Here is a 20,057-nt window from a genome sequence, read left to right as displayed (position 1 = left end):
GCGCACTCAGAAACCTAATTTGTATTAGGAGCTCAAACGGGGGTCCTTCCCGCGCATGTAAACATCGAGGTTCTCTCTTTGTTGTCGGTCTGGGTGCAGTGACTCATTCTATTCATCATGCACAATAGAGCCGCTGTGGCGCGTTTTCCCCGTGGCCAGTTTGTATTCGATAAAGTTTACTGTGTTTGTTTATGCGTGTGAGAGGAGAGTAGCCTTGTGAAATCAAACAGACTACAGACCACGGTAGGAAATGGTGGGGGTGGGGGGGGACTAACAGAATAGAGAATGGACAATTCCATGGTAGAGAAAAAGACAGAGAATCATAGATATAATATTGAATTCTAGAGGGTTTGGTATCTGGTAATTATACACACACTAAATTAAAAACATGTCCCCTCATTTGAATTTCAAAAAGTCATGATCATTATTATGAATTAAAAGCAGGCTCTTTGTCCAGCAGTGAGCATCCATTGGTGCCAGTCAAAAGAAGCCTACCCCTTTCCAATCCTGCAATACAGTAATACAAATCATTTATACAGTTAACTACATGAAATGTTTATCTAAGCCACAATTCTATGGTAGAGGAAAAATACAGATAATTGAGAGACTAGGGTATTCCCCCCTCTGCATCCAGGCCCATGCAGCCTCGGGCTGTGTTCCCCCCAGGGGATGAGACCAAAAGCGGGCAGCACAGGAAGGGAGAGAGGCTACTGTCACTGGAAGTGGTTCTCACTACTACTGCTGCTGCCAGGAGAGAGAGAATGGATGTGAGTTCACACAGGGTTCTGGGAGGTGTGTGCCTGTGTGTGTGTGGCTTGGGGGGGTGTTGTGTGGGAGGAGTCTCTCAGCTATTATTTGTAGAACCTTTCGATGGATGACTGCTGAGGGAGGGTGAGAGTCCTTTTTTGGTTGTTCACTGTTCCCTCTTCTACAGGCAGAGAGCACAATGAGTCAATGAAAGCTGAAGGGAAGAGGAGCACTGTTCAGCAGAGTGGAGAGAGAGAGAGAGAGAGAGAGAGGGAGCAGGACCAAGAAGACGAGAGGACGAGAGGGAGAGAGAAAGAAGGAAAGCTTTTTGGACAGAGGTCTAAACCAGATAATAAAGAGCACGTCTGGTTTTAAAGCCAGGCTGGGATTAAGTATCAGTGACCGTTCATCTGAGGACTGACTACGCTACTTCACCTCTCTCTTTCTACAAGGTGGTTTTCTGATCTTCCCTTTTTTATTAGGGACATTTGGATCATTTTCTCCCCTCCACTTGGTCTCTGGTCAGGGGATCTTGCAAGCCGCAGTAACCCAGGTCTCTGGAGCCCTGAGTGGGGTTGAGGAAGAGGAGCCTTGTCTCTGGTTGCTGGTGCTTTGGGGCTGGAGGAGAGGATGGACATGCCAAGGAGAACCATGGCTGGAGCCAGGTCAGGGGGCTGTGGAGCCAGGCTAGACCACGTTGGGGTGGCCCGGGCTGGGCTGTGGCTGCTGCTGTGGGGGTGCCTGCTGGGGGCTGGCGGGGTGGAGGCATGCCCTTCTCTGTGTACCTGTGTGGGAGCCACGGTGGACTGCCACAGCCTGGGGGTCCGGAACATCCCCAAGAATATCCCCAGGACCACAGAGAGACTGTGAGTACTGGCGGGGTGTGTGTGTTCCTCTGTTTATGAGCGTGCCGTAGTGTGTGTAACAAACTATCAATGTGACTTATTGCCTGTGTGTGTGTGTGGGTTCCTGTGTGGCACACCATGTCACCATGGTGTATGCCAGTCTGGTTAACTTCAGACACACTCAGCTCAGGGTTGTAACAAAACCAGTGCCTTTCCACTTGACCCCTTGTCTCTTATATAGTCTGCATCCAAAATTGGCACCCAATTCCCTATTTAGTGCACTACTTTTGACCAGACTCGCTCTATTGTCTACTACACCAGTAATATCCAGCTAGAGACTCTACTATAGTCTACAACACCAGTAATATCCAGCTAGAGACTCTCTACTATAGTCTACAACACCAGTAATATCCAGCTAGAGACTCTCTACTATAGTCTACTACACCAGTAATATCCAGCTAGAGACTCTACTATAGTCTACAACACCAGTAATATCCAGCTAGAGACTCTCTACTATAGTCTACAACACCAGTAATATCCAGCTAGAGACTCTACTATAGTCTACTACACCAGTAATATCCAGCTAGAGACTCTACTATAGTCTACTACACCAGTAATATCCAGCTAGAGACTCTACTATAGTCTACAACACCAGTAATATCCAGCTAGAGACTCTACTATAGTCTACAACACCAGTAATATCCAGCTAGAGACTCTCTACTATAGTCTACTACACCAGTAATATCCAGCTAGAGACTCTACTATAGTCTACAACACCAGTAATATCCAGCTAGAGACTCTACTATAGTCTACAACACCAGTAATATCCAGCTAAAGACTCTACTATAGTCTACAACACCAGTAATATCCAGCTAGAGACTCTACTATACTCTACAACACCAGTAATATCCAGCTAGAGACTCTCTACTATAGTCTACTACACCAGTAATATCCAGCTAGAGACTCTCTACTATAGTCTACAACACCAGTAATATCCAGCTAGAGACTCTACTATAGTCTACATCACCAGTAATATCCAGCTAGAGACTCTCTACTATAGTCTACTACACCAGTAATATCCAGCTAGAGACTCTGCTATAGTCTACAACACCAGTAATATCCAGCTAGACTCTCTACTATAGTCTACTACACCAGTAATATCCAGCTAGAGACTCTACTATAGTCTACAACACCAGTAATATCCAGCTAGAGACTCTCTACTATAGTCTACTACACCAGTAATATCCAGCTAGAGACTCTCTACTATAGTCTACAACACCAGTAATATCCAGCTAGAGACTCTACTATAGTCTACTACACCAGTAATATCCAGCTAGAGACTCTCTACTATAGTCTACTACACCAGTAATATCCAGCTAGAGACTCTCTACTATAGTCTACAACACCAGTAATATCCAGCTAAAGACTCTACTATAGTCTACAACACCAGTAATATCCAGCTAGAGACTCTACTATAGTCTACAACACCAGTAATATCCAGCTAGAGACTCTACTATAGTCTACTACACCAGTAATATCCAGCTAGGGACTCTCTACTATAGTCTACATCACCAGTAATATCCAGTTGGAGACTCTACTATAGTCTACAACACCAGTAATATCCAGCTAGAGACTCTACTATAGTCTACTACACCAGTAATATCCACCATGTACTGTGCAGTCAGTCAACCCCTTGTGCAGGGGTTCTCCAACCTCTCCTCAGGGACCCCCAAGTCGTTCCTTGTTTTTTAAAATCTATTCCAGAGCTAGCACCGCTGATTCTACTCATCAACTAATCATCAGACCGTCGACTAGGTGAATCAGGGGAGCTAGTTCAGGGCTACAACAGAAGGGTGAAACGTCTGAGGGTCCGTGAGGAGAGGTTGGAGAACCACTGCCCTACTGCACTTCCTCAATGCCCACCAATCACACTAGCTGAACACACAGTCAGTACTTCCTTAGCCACGATAGGGCTCAAACAGGCTCATTCCTCTCTCTCTCACTCACACTCTGTCTCTCTGTGTCACTCACTCTCTCCCCCTCCTTCTGTGTGTTTGTTTGTGTCCCTCTTGGTGTGTGTGAGGGTTGGGATCTTGGGGAGGCTTAACATCATGTACTGTCTGTCTCAGGTCTGGAGTGCATGTGTGTGAATTATTAATGGTCCCAGGGGGCAGTGTGTGTCTGTGGGTCAGTGAAGCCTCTGAGTGGGTGTTCTAGACACAGTGCCCTATTCCTCTCTCTGCAGAGGAATCACAACAATGATGATGTCATAGTATGAGGACTGTATTCCAGAGGTTCTTCATCCCGGGGGTCACGTTTGAGTTTTTCCGCTAGCAGCGCTACACACCTGATTCCACGAATCAAAGGTTTGATGATGAGTTGATTCGTGGAATCAGATGTGTAGCGCTAGGGGAAAACCAAAACCATCTGCCCCCCGTTGTTTCCCCGGGACCAGGATTCGGGAACACTGATGTGGTGTTCAGTGATACAGTAGCTGACCTGTGTCCGATACAAACACTTCTGCCTGTCCTCGTCAAGCCATGCATGAAGACCTGACTCACTAGACTACAGTCAGAGGAGGTTGGACTATATGCCGGTGTCACTGTGGTCTCTAAGAGAGGCTAAGGGGGTTGGCGATCCAGCTACTACATATCCCCTAATACAGTAGCTCAGTACATCCACGACAGCCATAGTCAAGTAGTTGTCTGATACAGTTGGCTCAATCTCCAACAGGACTAAACCAGGGCTCATCTAGCAGTGCTGATCAAGGATCAGGTTTCAACTCTTATTCATTATGATCTGAAAGGCCAAGCTGATCCTAGAACAGCAGTCTTGTTGTGAGAAACGTTGTGAATACGGGTCAGTCTAGTAGTAGGTCATTACAGGGTGGGGTGTGTTAAACCTCTTGTCTGATAATTAACATGTCAAGTGTAAAGTGATCTGTGTGTCAGGGAGGTAGATTGGGAACACACACACACTAACTCACTCTCTCACACACACACACTAACTCACTCTCTCACACATACAAACTCTCACACACACACAAACTCTCTCTCACACACACACACACACACACACACACACACACACACACACACACACACACACACACACACACACACACACACACACACACACACACACACACACACACACACACACACACACACACACAGTGTGTTCCGGTGGGGTCCCGGGGCAATAAGAGGGTGATTCATCATGGTAACTCCGCCAGTCAAACAATATTCCTCCCCGCTCCCTGGGGCATTGTCAAGGCAACGGTGAAAAATGGCTAACGCCCTGGGCTCCCGGGAACCGTTATTTGAGTGGGGTGGGATGGAGGGGTGGACGGGAGGGGTGGGATGGAGGGGTGGATGGGAGGGGTGGACGGGAGGGGTGGGATGGAGGGGTGGACGGAAGGGGTGTGATGCAGGGGGGGGACAATATTGTCCATACCAGCCGGCAATATGGTTCCAACTTTGAACAAAGCAGTGCTGACAACAAAAGGCTGGTTTGATTTGAAATGGGAGCTAAATTGAACCTTATTGTTAGGTTCAAGTGGGGTAGATATTATAGAGGGTTGGTATTGTTAGGTTCAAGTGGGGTAGATATTATAGAGGGTTGGTATTGTTAGGTTCAAGTGGGGTAGATATTATAGAGGGTTGGTATTGTTAGGTTCAAGTGGGGTAGATATTATAGAGGGTTGGTATTGTTAGGTTCAAGTGGGGTAGATATTATAGAGGGTTGGTATTGTTAGGTTCAAGTGGGGTAGATATTATAGAGGGTTGGTATTGTTAGGTTCAAGTGGGGTAGGTATTATAGAGGCTTGGTATTGTTAGGTTCAAGTGGGGTAGGTATTATAGAGGCTTGGTATTGTAGACAGACATGCACAACAGAATGATACATCTACTGTCATTAGAAATATATCTAACTATTACACACGCATTTATTTGAGAAGAACTTCATTATGTCAGTGTCTTGGTTTTCCCTGACTACTGTAGGGCTTTCCCTGACTACTGTAGGGCTTTCCCTGACTACTGTAGGGCTTTCCCTGACGACTGTAGGGCTTTCCCTGACTACTGTAGGGCTTTCCCTGACTACTGTAGGGCTTTCCCTGACTACTGTAGGGCTTTCCCTGACGACTGTAGGGCTTTCCCTGACTACTGTAGTGCTTTCCCTGACTACTGTGGGACTATCCCAGTGTGACGACTGGGGGACTATCCCAGTGTGTCTACTGTAGGACTATCCCAGTGTGACTATCCCAGTGTGTCTACTGTGGGACTATCCCAGTGTGTCTACTGTGGGACTATCCCAGTGTGACTACTGTGGGACTATCCCAGTTTGTCTACTGTGGGACTATCCCAGTGTGACTACTGTGGGACTATCCCAGTGTGTCTACTGTGGGACTATCCCAGTGTGTCTACTGTGGGACTATCCCAGTGTGTCTACTGTGGGACTATCCCAGTGTGACTACTGTGGGACTATCCCAGTGTGTCTACTGTGGGACTATCCCAGTGTGTCTACTGTGGGACTATCCCAGTGTGTCTACTGTGGGACTATCCCAGTGTGTCTACTGTGGGACTATCCCAGTGTGACTACTGTGGGACTATCCCAGTGTGACTACTGTGGGACTATCCCAGTGTGACTACTGTGGGACTATCCCAGTGTGACTACTGTGGGACTATCCCAGTGTGACTACTGTGGGACTATCCCAGTGTGACTACTGTGGGACTATCCCAGTGTGACTACTGTGGGACTATCCCAGTGTGACTACTGTGGGACTATCCCAGTGTGACTACTGTGGGACTATCCCGTGTGACTACTGTGGGACTATCCCAGTGTGACTACTGTGGGACTATCCCAGTGTGACTACTGTGGGACTATCCCAGTGTGTCTACTGTGGGACTATCCCAGTGTGACTATTGTGGGACTATCCCAGTGTGACTACTGTGGGACTATCCCAGTGTGACTACTGTGGGACTATCCCAGTGTGTCTACTGTGGGACTATCCCAGTGTGTCTATTGTGGGACTATCCCAGTGTGTCTACTGTGGGACTATCCCAGTGTGACTACTGTGGGACTATCCCAGTGTGACTATTGTGGGACTATCCCAGTGTGACTACTGTAGGACTATCCCAGTGTGACTACTGTGGGACTATCCCAGTGTGACTACTGTGGGACTATCCCAGTGTGACTACTGTGGGACTATCCCAGTGTGACTACTGTGGGACTATCCCAGTGTGACTACTGTGGGACTATCCCAGTGTGACTACTGTGGGACTATCCCAGTGTGTCTACTGTGGGACTATCCCAGTGTGACTACTGTGGGACTATCCCAGTGTGACTACTGTGGGACTATCCCAGTGTGACTACTGTGGGACTATCCCAGTGTGTCTACTGTGGGACTATCCCAGTGTGTCTACTGTGGGACTATCCCAGTGTGTCTACTGTGGGACTATCCCAGTGTGACTATTGTAGGACTATCCGTGACTGCTGTAGGACTATCCCAGTGTGAGTACTGTGGGACTATCCCAGTGTGTCTACTGTGGGACTATCCCAGTGTGACTACTGTGGGACTATCCCAGTGTGACTACTGTGGGACTATCCCAGTGTGACTACTGTGGGACTATCCCTGTGTGACTACTGTGGGACTATCCCAGTGTGACTACTGTAGGACTATCCCAGTGTGTCTACTGTGGGACTATCCCAGTGTGACTACTGTGGGACTATCCCAGTGTGACTACTGTAGGACTATCCCAGTGTGACTACTGTGGGACTATCCCAGTGTGTCTATTGTGGGACTATCCCAGTGTGACTATTGTAGGACTATCCCAATGTGACTACTGTGGGACTATCCCAATGTGACAACTGTGGGACTATCCCAGTGTGAGTACTGTGGGACTATCCCAGTGTGACTATTGTGGGACTATCCCAGTGTGTCTACTGTGGGAGTATCCCAGTGTGACTATTGTGGGAGTATCCCAGTGTGTCTACTGTGGGACTATCCCAGTGTGTCTACTGTGGGACTATCCCAGTGTGTCTACTGTGGGACTATCCCAGTGTGTCTACTGTGGGACTATCCCAGTGTGTCTACTGTTGGACTATCCCAGTGTGTCTACTGTGGGACTATCCCAGTGTGTCTACTGTTGGACTATCCCAGTGTGTCTACTGTGGGACTTTCCCAGTGTGTCTACTGTGGGACTTTCCCAGTGTGTCTACTGTGGGACTTTCCCAGTGTGTCTACTGTGGGACTTTCCCAGTGTGTCTACTGTGGGACTATCCCAGTGTGTCTACTGTGGGACTATCCCTGTGTGACTACTGTAGGACTGTCCCAGTGTGTCTACTGTGGGACTATCCCAGTGTGACTATCCCAGTGTGACTATCCAAGTGTGACTATTGTAGGACTATCCCAGTGTGACTACTGTAGGACTATCCCAGTGTGACTACTGTAGGACTTTCCCAGTGTGTACTACTTGTAGGGACTATCCCAGTGTGTCTACTGTGGGACTATCCCAGTGTGACTACTGTAGGACTATCCCAGTGTGACTACTGTAGGACTATCCCAGTGTGTCTACTGTGGGACTATCCCAGTGTGACTACTGTGGGACTATCCCAGTGTGACTACTGTGGGACTATCCCAGTGTGACTATTGTAGGACTATCCCAGTGTGACTACTGTAGGACTATCCCAGTGTGTCTACTGTGGGACTATCCCAGTGTGACTACTGTGGGACTATCCCAGTGTGTCTACTCTGGGACTATCCCAGTGTGTCTACTGTGGGACTATCCCAGTGTGACTACTGTGGGACTATCCCAGTGTGTCTACTGTGGGACTATCCCAGTGTGTCTACTGTGGCACTATCCCAGTGTGTCTACTGTGGGACTATCCCTGTGTGACTACTGTAGGACTATCCCAGTGTGACTAACCCAGTGTGTCTACTGTAGGACTATCCCAGTGTGACTACTGAAAGACTATCCCAGTGTGACTACTGTAGGACTATCCCTGACTACTGTAGGACTATCGCAGTGTGTCTACTGTAGGACTATCCCAGTGTGACTACTGTGGGACTATCCCACTGTGACTACTGTGGGACTATCCCAGTGTGACTATTGTAGGACTATCCCAGTGTGACTACTGTGGGACTATCCCAGTGTGTCTACTGTGGGACTATCCCAGTGTGTCTACTGTGGGACTATCCCAGTGTGTCTACTGTGGGACTATCCCAGTGTGACTACTGTGGGACTATCCCAGTGTGTCTACTGTGGGACTATCCCAGTTTTTCTACTGTGGGTCTATCCCAGTGTGTCTACTGTGGGACTATCCCAGTTTGTCTACTGTGGGACTATCCCAGTGTGTCTACTGAAGTGGGGCCCTTTCTCTCTACCTTTTGTTAAAGACTACAGTATTATTAACAGAGAGTGTCTACTCTAGCTAATGGGATTTCCTGTAGTATTTGTGTGGACACCAGCTTGTTGTCATGTCATTAAGAGGTCAAAGGTCATGGACCCCCCCACTCTGAGACTTGGACCCCCGTCCTGCTCCGCTATAGGAAACTTAAATAAATCCCTCCTGTTTGTGTGTGTGTTCGGTATCAGAGAAGGGGATCTCTGTTCAGCTCCTGGAAGTTTAAACCCAAACAAATCTCAGCAAGGGTTGGAGCCACCGGCGGCGGTCTCACACACACTAGACGGAAAACACACACTGTGTGTGTGTGTGTCTGTGTCTATGTTTCTGTAGTGACTCTGAGATGTCTCTGTGTCTTTTATTTATCTGTCTGTGTTTCTGATGTATAGACACTTGGCTCTCTGTGTGTTCATACATGTGCATTTGTGTTTTTGAGTTTGGGTGTTCATTTAGGGGCTAGAAGTGATGTTAGTATGGGTATGTGGTTTTTGGTCTGCTCTGGCTGTTGGCGGAGCTGCTTAACAGGTGTGACGGCCGAGGGTAACTATACAGTGGTAACTCTCCTCGCCACGCTAGCTTCGCCCTCATGTGGGTGCTAACAAGCTAGCTAGCATGCTAAGTAGTGCTACATATCAACAGCCGCTGTAAGCCAATCCAGTAGGGGGTGGAAGCTATAGTAAGCTTCGATTGGTCACTCGCGCCGCGATATCGTGGAGGAATTGCATAGAATTAAGCTTTCCCTAACTTTAGTCCCACTCCGTTCAGCTCCCTCAATTATGCTCGGTTCACCAAACAGTACCCCGCCCACTCTGCTTCTCTCGCTTTCCTTCCATTCAAAATGAATGGCTTCCGATGTTTTCACCGTGTGATGCCTCTGTATAGTCAACTCGGCCAAGAGTGGATTAGCGGTTAGCGCGCGGTGGCGGCTAGCAGGGGGTAAGAGAAATAAAGGGAAATAGATTAGACAGAGATGAGACGCCGTGGGGGGCTGATACCTCTGGCTCCACTCCGTCACATGACTTCTTAGACACTCACTCTATCCCTGTGGTGTAAATTGCTACTTAAGTCGTTTTCATGGGTATCTGTACTTACTTTTACTTCATTACATTCCTAAATAAAATAATGTACTTTTTACTCCATACAATTTCCCTGACACCCAAAAGTACTTGTTATATTTTTTGTGCTTAGCAGGACAGGAAAATTGTCTAATTTGCACACTTATCAAGAGAACATCCCTGGTCATACCTACTGCCTCTGTTCTGGAGGACTCACTAAACACAGATGCTTCATTTGTAAATGATGTCTGAATGTTGGAGTGTGCCCCTGGCTATCCGTTTTTAAAAAACAAGAAAATAGACCCGTCTGGTTTGATTAATATAAGGAATTTGAAATTATTTAGACTTTTACATTTTAGCAATTACATTTCATTTTGATACTTAAGTATATTTAAAACCAAATACTTTTAGACTTTTACCCAAGTTGTATTTTACTGGCTGACTTTTACTTTTTTACTTATTTTTTTCATTTTCTGTTAAAGTATCTTTACTTTTACTCAAGTATGACAGATCTCAATTTCTACTGTCTCTTGTAATCATCGCGTGTGTGTGTTTGGTCAGTGTGCTAACAGCAGAATGATTATGCAGCTGCTCCATGTAGTTCCAGTGTATTTAGGAGCAGCTGTGACATGCTGCATCTGACACACATCACAGACCATTGAAGGAGAGACAACCACAGAGATTACACATAAACACAATGAACTAACTGAGTTAATCTTGATGATGGTAATACACATGCACACACACTGCAGAGGACCCATGTGTGGCCAATCAGTGCAGACAACTCGTTTTAATCTGCTAATCAATCAAGCATCTGGGCGCTCGTGAAACCGGATTTAAAAAATCCATCAGATATTGACTGAATAATAGCACATTTTACTGGCACGGACAAATAATGGAGCTCAGGGATTTTGGTAGGAATTCAGGTATTCTATTTATTGTCAAATTTCTTTTGGGGTTTGTTGTAGAATGCACTTACACTGAACAAAAATGTAAACACAACATGCAACAATTTCAAGGATTTTACTGAGTTACAGTTCATATAAGGCCCTAATCTATGGATTTCACATCACTGGGAATACAGATATGCATCTGTTGGTCACAGATCCCTTTTTTTAAGGTTAGGGCCGTGGATCAGAAAACCAGTCAGTGTCTGGTGTGACCACCATTTGCCTCAGGCAGCGCGACACATCTCCTTCACATAGAGTTGATAAGGCTGTTGATTGTCCCCTGTGGAATGTTGGCCGAGGTACAGTAGGAATAGTTTTTTTGTGTGCTCTTTGTCTTACTGAGATTTGCTTTCTGGGCCCAGGTCTGACAGAATATGTACAGAAGATCTAGGTGCTGCTGTAGGCCCTCCTTGGTTGGGAACAGAAGCACCAGATCATCAGCAAACGGTAGACATTTGACTTCAGAATCTAGTAGGGTGAGGCCGGGTGCTGCAGACTGTTCTAGTGTCTTCGCCAATTTGTTGCTATATACAGTTGAAGTCGGAAGTTTACATACACTTAGGTTAGAGTCATTAAAAACTCGTTTTTCAACCTCTCCACAAATTTCTTGTTAACAAACTATAGTTTTGGCAAGTCGGTTAGGACATCTACTTTGTGCATGACACAAGTCATTTTTCCAATAATTCTTTACAGACAGATTATTTCACTTATAATTCACTGTATCACAATTCCAGTGGGTCAGAAGTTTGCATACACTAAGTTGACAGTGCCTTTAAACAGCTTGGAAAATTCCAGAAAATTATGTCATGGCTTTAGAAGCTTCTGATAGGCTAACTGACATTATTTGAGTCAATTGGAGGTGTACCTGTGGATATATTTCAAGGCCTACCTTCAAACTCAGAGCCTCTTTGCTTGACATAGGAAAGTCAAAAGAAATCAGCCAAGACCTCAGAAAAAAAGGACCTTGTGAAGATGCTGGAGGAAACAGGTACAAAAGTATCCATATCCACAGTAAAACAAGTCCTATATCGACATAACCTGAAAGGCCGTACAGCAAGGAAGAAGCCACTGCTCCAAAACCGCCATAAAAAAGCCAGACTACGGGTTGCAACTGCACGTGGTGACAAAGAGCGTACTTTTTGGAGAAATGTCCTCTTGTCTGATGAAACAAAAATAGAACTGTTTGGCCATAATGACCATCGTTATGTTTGGAGGAAAAAGGGGGATGCTTGCAAGCCGAAGAACACCATCCCAACCGTGATGCATCATGGTGTGGGGGTGCTTTGCTGCAGGAGGGATTGGTGCACTTCACAAAATAGATGGCATCATGAGGGAGGAAAATTATGTGGATATATTGAAGCAATATCTCAAGACCTCAGGAAGTTAAAGCTTAGTCGCAAATGGGTCTTCCAAATGGACAATGACCCCAAGCACACTTCCAAAGTTGTGGCAAAATGGCTTAAGGACAACAAAGTCAAGGTATTGGAGTGGCCGTCACAAAGCCCTGACCTCAATCCTATAGAAAATTTGTGGGCAGAACTGAAAAAGCGTGTGCGAACAAGGAGGCCTACAAACCTGACTCAGTTACACCAGCTCTGTCTGGAGGAATGGACCAAGATTCACCCAACTTATTGTGGGAAGCTTGTGGAAGGCTACCCGAAACGTTTGACCCAAGTTAAACAATTTAAAGGCAATGCTACCAAATACTAATTGAGTGTATGTTATCTTCTGACCCACTGGGAATGTGATGAAAGAAATAAAAGCTGAAAGAAATCATTCTCTCTACTATTATTCTGACATTTCACATTCTTAAAATAAAGTGTGATTCTAACTTTTTTACTCTGATTAAATGTCAGTAATTGTGAAAAACGGAGTTTAAATGTATTTGGCTAAGGTGTATGTAAACTTCTGACTTCAAATGTATGTGGGGCTCAAGCTGCAACCCTGTCTCACCCCACGGCCCTGTGGAAAGAAATGTGTTTGTTTTTTTGTCAATTTGAACGTCACACTTGTTGTTTGTGTACATTGATTTTATAATGCCATATGTCTCTCTCTCTCTCCATCTCTCTCGCTCTGTTTCTCTGTCTCTCTCTCTCTCTCTCTCTCTCTCTCTCTCTTTTCATCTGTCTATCTTTTTCTCTCTCTCTGTGGCCTTTCCTTTCATAGCCCAGCTAATAAGGGGGAACTTGAGTGGAACTTGTGCTGCTTGACTGCCCACTGAAGCTGCTATTGCGGAGCAATTTGGTGTGTGTGTGTGTGTGTGTGTGTGTGTGTGTGTGTGTGTGTGGGGGAGAGAGAGAGAGTGTGCAGGTGGCTGGAAGGATGAATGTGTCAGTGTGGGTTGCGCTGTGTAAGTGTGTAAGACGTGTTCTACTGTAACAAGCCTTTGTCTGGTGGAGTCTCTCTCTACTTCAGGCTTCCCTGACCCCTGACCTCTGACCTCTCCATGCTCCACAAAACCCAATTATCCACACCTCATCAGCACCCAAGGTGTGTGTGTGTTCATCTCCCCCTCCTATCCGTCATCTCTCTCTCTCGACATCATTAAGACCTACTCTCTCTCGCTCTCTCTCTATTTTCTTTCAGAACCCTGTTAGCTAAGACCACATCAGTGATTTCAGTTGTTGTAAATACAGCCTCCTTGTTTGTAACAGTAACACAATTACAAGTGTGTCTCTAGGGATGATGTAGGAGTTGCTCTCTGAAACACGAGGAAGAGAACATTGTGTGTGTACATATACAGTATATAGGTCAAACACAACCTTCTCCTGGTGCCCAGGTCCACTCATTCTCAAAGCAATTTCACACACATCATGAGAGGGATTATAGACCCCCTGTAATTCCACAGCTCTCTCTCATTCTCTCTTTCTCTCTCTCTAACCGTTCATAATTTTTCTCACTGCTCCATGGGTGAAGTCTGGGTCAAGATCACACACTGAAACCACTGTCCCACCACACACACACACACACACACACACACACACACACACACACACACACACACACACACACACACACACACACACACACACCACACACCACCACCACCACCACCACCACCACCACCACACACACACTCACTCACTCACACACTCACTCCTCCCATGTTCTACTGTTCTTTGGGACAGAGAATGTCATCCTCTACCCCACTCTTTACTGTAGTACAGCAACCTGATACCACACACACACACACACTGTCTTACAGGCTCTCACCACAGAGCCCTGTGGGAAAGGTGACATCATCCTCTCCTATCTGGCTGTCAATTAAACCAAAGACAATGAGGTCACATTGTAAAGCAGCGGTTCCCAAACTAGGGGTCGCAACTGATATGAAAATGGGGTTGCGGAAGAATTTCCAAACCCCCCCAAAAAATTTAAAAACAGATTTCCAGAAATCCCAGAATATAATAACCTTGTCTATACAACAAGCTCTCACAGGCCTGCCTGCAACCTGATCTCATAGTTTCACTCCAGACTTTGCCGTAAACGGATGAACGTCGATTTTTCACCCATTAATTCCGAGTGGAGATGGTTGCCTCGCTTCGAGTTCTTAGGAAACTATGCAGTATTTCAGGTTTTTTTTATGTAATATTTCTTACATTGTTACCCCAGGAAGGCTTACATGTACATATTCTCATTCACCCCTTTTAGATTTGTGTGTATTAGGTAGTCGTTGGGGAATTGTTAGATTACTTGTTACGCTGCAGCTCACCATGAAGTAGAACAATGGTGAGAATAGAATTGTCTGGTTTAACCAGGATTCTCTGTGTTTTCTCACATTGGATTCCTCATCCTCTCAGAAACTTTAGTTTGAGATCACGCTGTCAGGTTATTCATGATGACATAGCCACAGATGCTTACAAATGACACATCTCATCCTACTAAGACTTTTTCTTTGGTTATTATCATTCTAGCTTTGTGTTGGATACTCTTATCAGACTGAGAACAGAAGATGTGTCCCAAATGGCTCCATATTCCCTATATAGTGCACTACTTTTGACCAGAGCTCTAGCCAAAAGTGGTGCCATTTGGGAAGCAAGCAGATTGTCCTCTGGAGAGGAGCTGTTAATTCCTGTTTTGTGCCAGTCAACCTGCTGTTGTTTAATAAAACCACCCTGTGATTGGTTGACCGCCTGCTGCATCCAATCAGCACCTCTGTGGGCTGCTGCTCTGAGGACACTGTGTGGGTGTTTGAAAGAGAGATTGTAGTCCCAGGCAAGACAACACCAACAAATTTGCAGCTCCCCTGTCACACAGCACCTGTGTCTGTGTGTGAATGAGAGAGGGAGGGAAGGAGAGCGATTGAGACAGCTAGAAGGAGAGAGAAAGACTGACATGTATTCTGAACTGTCGATGAAACCAGTCTACTGTACCTGTAGCTAAGGCCAGTCCTAGATAAAGGAGATAGAGTATAGTATTATTGTGTTTACAGTGCATTCGGAAAGTATTTAGACCCCTTGACCTTTTCCACATTTTGTTACGTTCCAGCCTTATTCTAAAATGGATTAAATAGTTTTTTCCCTCCATAATGACAAACAAAAACAGGTTTTTAGAAATGTTTGCAAAAAAAATTAAATATCACATTTACATAAGTATTCAGACCCTTTGTTCATTACTTTGTTGAAGCACCTTTGGCAGCGATTATAGCCTTAGGTCTTCTTGGGTATGACGCTACAAGCTTGGCACACCTGTATTTGGGGAGTGCCACCACCATTCTTCACCGTAGGGATGGTGCCAGGTTTCCTTCAAACATGACGCTTGGCATTCAGGCCAAAGAGTTTAGTCTTGGTTTCATCAGACCAGAGAATCTTGTTTCTCATGGTCAGAGTGTCCTTTGGGTGCCTTTTGGAAAACTCCAAGCTGACTTTCATGTGCCTTTTACTGAGGAGTGGCTTCTGTCTGGCCACTCTACCATAATGGCCTGTTTGGTAGAGTGCTCCAGAGATGGTTGTCCTTCTGGAAGGTTCTCCCATCTCCACAGAGGAGCCATCGGGTTCTTGGTCACCTCCCTGACCAAGGCCCTTCTCCCCCGATTGCTCAGTTTGGCCGGTCGGCCAGCTCTAGGAAGAGTCTTGGTGGTTCCAAACGTCTTCCGTTTAAGAATGATGGAGGCTACTGTGTTCTTGGGAACCTTCAATGCTGCAGAAATGTTTTGGTACCCTTCCCCAGATTTGTGCCTCGACACAATCAGATTTCGGAAACTACGGATTTTTAAAAATGTTTGGCCTCATTGCTTGGTTTTTGCTCAGACTGTGGGATCTTATATAGACAGGTGCGTGTGCCTTTCCAAATCATGTCCAATCAACAGAATTTACCACAGGTGGACTCCAATAAAGTTGTAGAAGCATCTCAAGGATGATCAATGGAAACAGGATGCACCTGAGCTCAATTTCGAGTCTCATAGCAAAGGGACTGAATACTTATGTAAATAAGGTATTTCTGTTTCTAATTTTTTATAAATTTGCAAGCATTTCTAAAAAACAGTTTTTGATTTGTCATTATAGGGTATTGTGTGTAGATTGATGAGGGGGGGGGAAAAACGATTTAATCAATTTTAGAATACGGCTGTAATGTAACAATGTGGAAAAAAGTCAAGGGGTCTGAATACTTTCTCGAATGCACATATAGTATACATGTGTTTATATAGTGTGAATGTGTTTATACAGTGTGAATGTGTTTATAGTGTGAATGTGTTTATATAATATGAATGTGTTTATACAGTGTGAATGTGTTTATATAATGTGAATGTGTTTATATAGTGTGAATGTGTTTATATAATATGAATGTGTTTATACAGTGTGAATGTGTTTATACAGTGTGAATGTGTTTATATAATGTGAATGTGTTTATATAGTGTGAATGCGTTTATAACCAACATGTTTGCTAATATTCTGTGTGTTTTCTTCCTCTCATCCAGTGATCTAAATGGGAACAACCTGACAACCATCAGCAAGACAGACTTCTCTGGCCTCAAACACCTCAGAGTTCTGTAAGTCCCATCCTTCACTACACTACTATTCACCTCCGTGAGGGCTTACTACACTTGCTATTACTATTACCAGGAGTTGGAACTGGTTCAAGGAACAGAACTGGAAAATAATTACATTTTTCAAGGAACGGAAACAGAACCGGGAGCAAAAGTGATCTCTAGTGGTCCGGAACAGAACCATTATTTTAAAAGCATGAGAAACGGTTAATGACTTTCTTTCAGCTTGGCACACCTGTATTTGGGGAGTTTCTCCCATTCCTCTCTGCAGATCCTCTCAAGCTCTGTCAGGTTAGAAGAGGAGCGTCGCTGCACAGCTATTTTCAGGTCTCTCCAGAGATGTTAGAATGGGTTCAAGTTCTGGCTCTAGCTGGGCCACTCAAGGACATTCAGAGACTTGTCCTGAAGCCACTCCAGTGTTGTCTTGGCTGTGTGCTTAGGGTCGTTGTCCTGTTGGAAGATGAACCTTTGCCCCAGTCTGAGGTCCTGAATGCTCTGGAGCAGAATTTCATCAAGGATCTCTCTGTTCTTTGCTCTGTTCATCTTTCCCTCAATCTTGACTAGTCTTCCAGTTCCTGCTGCTGAAAAACATCCCCACAGCATGATGCTGCCACCACCATGCTTCACCGTAGGGATGGTGCCAAGTTTCCTCCAGACTTGACTCTTTGCATTCAGGCCAAAAAGTTCAATCTTGGTTTCATCAGACCAGAGATTCTTGTTTCTCATGGTCTGAGAGTCCTTTAGGTGCCTTTTGGGAAACTCCAAGCAGGCTGTCCTGTGCATTTTACTGAGGAGTGGCTTCCGTCTGGCCACTCTACCATAAAGGCCTGATTGGTGGAGGGCTGCAGAGATGGTTGTCCTTAAGGCTGTAATGTAACAAAATTTGTAAAATGTGAAGGGTTCTGAATACTTTCCGGTGAAGTAATGACAGGTCTACTACTAATGTCCTAAACACATTATAATACGCATCATAGTGATGACTGCACTGTTGGGAAAGTGCATGCAGGAAGGGCATTTCACTGTACTTGTGCACGTGGCATTAAAAACTTGAAACATATCATGATGCCCAGTGCTTCAAGCCAACCCCCCACTCTCTCGCTCCCCACCTGCAACATTTCTGTCAGATCTCGTGGCCTACACTTGTGTGTCCATCAAGCATATAAAGTTTTAACAACTAGCTTTCCCTGTCCATAGAAAGCTACTCTATCCACAGTGTAGTGATTACCACGGTGTAGTGATTACCACGGTGTAATGATTACCACTGTGAAGTGATTTTACCATGGTGTAGTGATTACCACGGTGTAGTGATTACCATGGTGTAGTGATTACCACAGTGTAGTGATTACCACGGTGTAGTGATTACCACGGTGTAGTGATTACCACGGTGAAGTGATTTTACCATGGTGTAGTGATTACCACGGTGTAGTGATTACCACGGTGAAGTGATTTTACCACGGTGTAGTGATTTTACCACGGTGTAGTGATTACCATGGTGTAGTGATTACCACGGTGTAGTGATTTTACCATGGTGTAGTGATTACCATGGTGTAGTGATTTTACCATGGTGTAGTGATTACCACGGTGTAGTGATTTTACCACGGTGTAGTCATTTAATCAGCTAAATGTAAAAACGAGGTTGATTTCACATGTTGAAAAGGGAAAAGAAAGGACCGGTACTTTTTTTGTGGTTTGAACCGGTTCAGAACTTTATTATGGATTTGTATTTGTATTTTGCAGGTCTGAACAGTGGAACGAAACTTAAATCTGGAATCCGTAGTGGGGAAACTGCCACGTCCATTTGCGCTATAGCATTTGACATTTTAGTCATTTAGCAGACTCTCTTATCCAGAGACTTACCGGAGCAATTAGGGTTAAGCGCCTTGTACAAGGGCACATAGACCGATTTTTCAATTAGTCGGCTCAATGGACATCAATTTCCCAATGGACATCATTGGACGTGAGATAGAACAGTAGACTGGGATATTTTTGGACCCTGGCGCTGGATGCTCCTCTCCTCCCATTCATAAACAAACCAAAAACTATAACTTATGTGACCAATGGCACTTATGCAGATCTCAGCTTTAATACAGAGGTTATCATACATATTGAGTGTTTATTTCAGCGCTGGTAAAGCAACTGACTGACTTTACCAACAGAACACACAGGCCTCCGATCTGCTCTTACAGATACCGTTAAGCTGGGGTGGAAGTACAATACCCCAGGGAAGGAAGGGGATTGGTTGTCTCAGGTTGCTGTGTTAGACTAACACTGTTTTCGACATACACTGTTGTCTGTCTGACAGTGATGGACGTGTGTGTGTGTGTGTGTGTGTGTACACACACACACACGTGTTTAATTAAAGTTGTGAGGACCAGAATAGAAAACAAACAAATATTTGACCAACTGGGACATTTTGTCAGGCCCCACGAGGTCAAATCCAATGTTTAGGGGGTTAGGGTTAGAATTAGGTTAAGGTTAGGGAAAATAGGATTTTGAATGGGACTGAATTGTGTGTCCCCACAAGGTTAGCTGTACACAACTGTATGTGTGTCTGTATGTGTGTGTGTCTGTATGTGTGTGATAGTGGGTTAAAATCCTCAATGTGAAACTAATAGTTACTAATAACATCTCCTTGGGTTAGTTAGCGTCATGTCCCTGTGTCTGTCCCTGTGTCTGCCCCTGTGTCTGCCCCTGTGTCTGCCCCTGTGTCTGCCCCTGTGTCTGTCCCTGCCCCTGTGTCTGTCCCTGCCCCAGTGTCTGCCCCTGCGTCTGTGTCTGCCCCTGTGTCTGCCCCTGTGTCTGCCCCTGTGTCTGCCCCAGTGTCTGTCCCTGCCCCTGTGTCTGCCCCAGTGTCTGTCCCTGCCCCTGTGTCTGCCCCTGCGTCTGTGTCTGCCCCTGCGTCTGTGTCTGCCCCTGCGTCTGTGTCTGTCCCTGCGTCTGTGTCTGTCCCTGCGTCTGTGTCTGCCCCTGCGTCTGTGTCTGCCCCTGTGTCTGCCCCTGTGTCTGTCCCTGTGTCTGTCCAGACAGTTGTCAGACTGGATGCTGTCAGGGAGATAAAGTATCAAGGGTT

General features: G+C 45.5%; 1 protein-coding gene across 1 annotated transcript in view; it reads left to right on the top strand.

Annotated features, from left to right (window-relative positions):
- The first annotated feature begins 896 nt into the window (after window positions 1–896).
- LOC106591151 (slit homolog 1 protein) overlaps window positions 897–20,057 on the top strand; it is a 164,518-nt gene continuing 145,357 nt past the window's right edge. The window contains exons 1-2 of the mRNA XM_082966607.1: window positions 897–1,613; window positions 16,919–16,990. Of these exons, the coding sequence (XP_082822733.1) occupies window positions 1,378–1,613; window positions 16,919–16,990 (308 nt within the window). The 5' untranslated portion in view covers window positions 897–1,377. The remainder of the gene's footprint in view (window positions 1,614–16,918; window positions 16,991–20,057) is intronic.

Source organism: Salmo salar, chromosome 02 (genome assembly GCF_965601325.2).
Source record: "Salmo salar chromosome 02, fSalSal1, whole genome shotgun sequence".
In the NCBI taxonomy this organism is placed as follows: Eukaryota; Metazoa; Chordata; class Actinopteri; order Salmoniformes; family Salmonidae; genus Salmo; species Salmo salar.
Note: the sequence above shows the minus strand (reverse complement) of the source record. Positions and strands in the feature narration are given on the sequence as shown.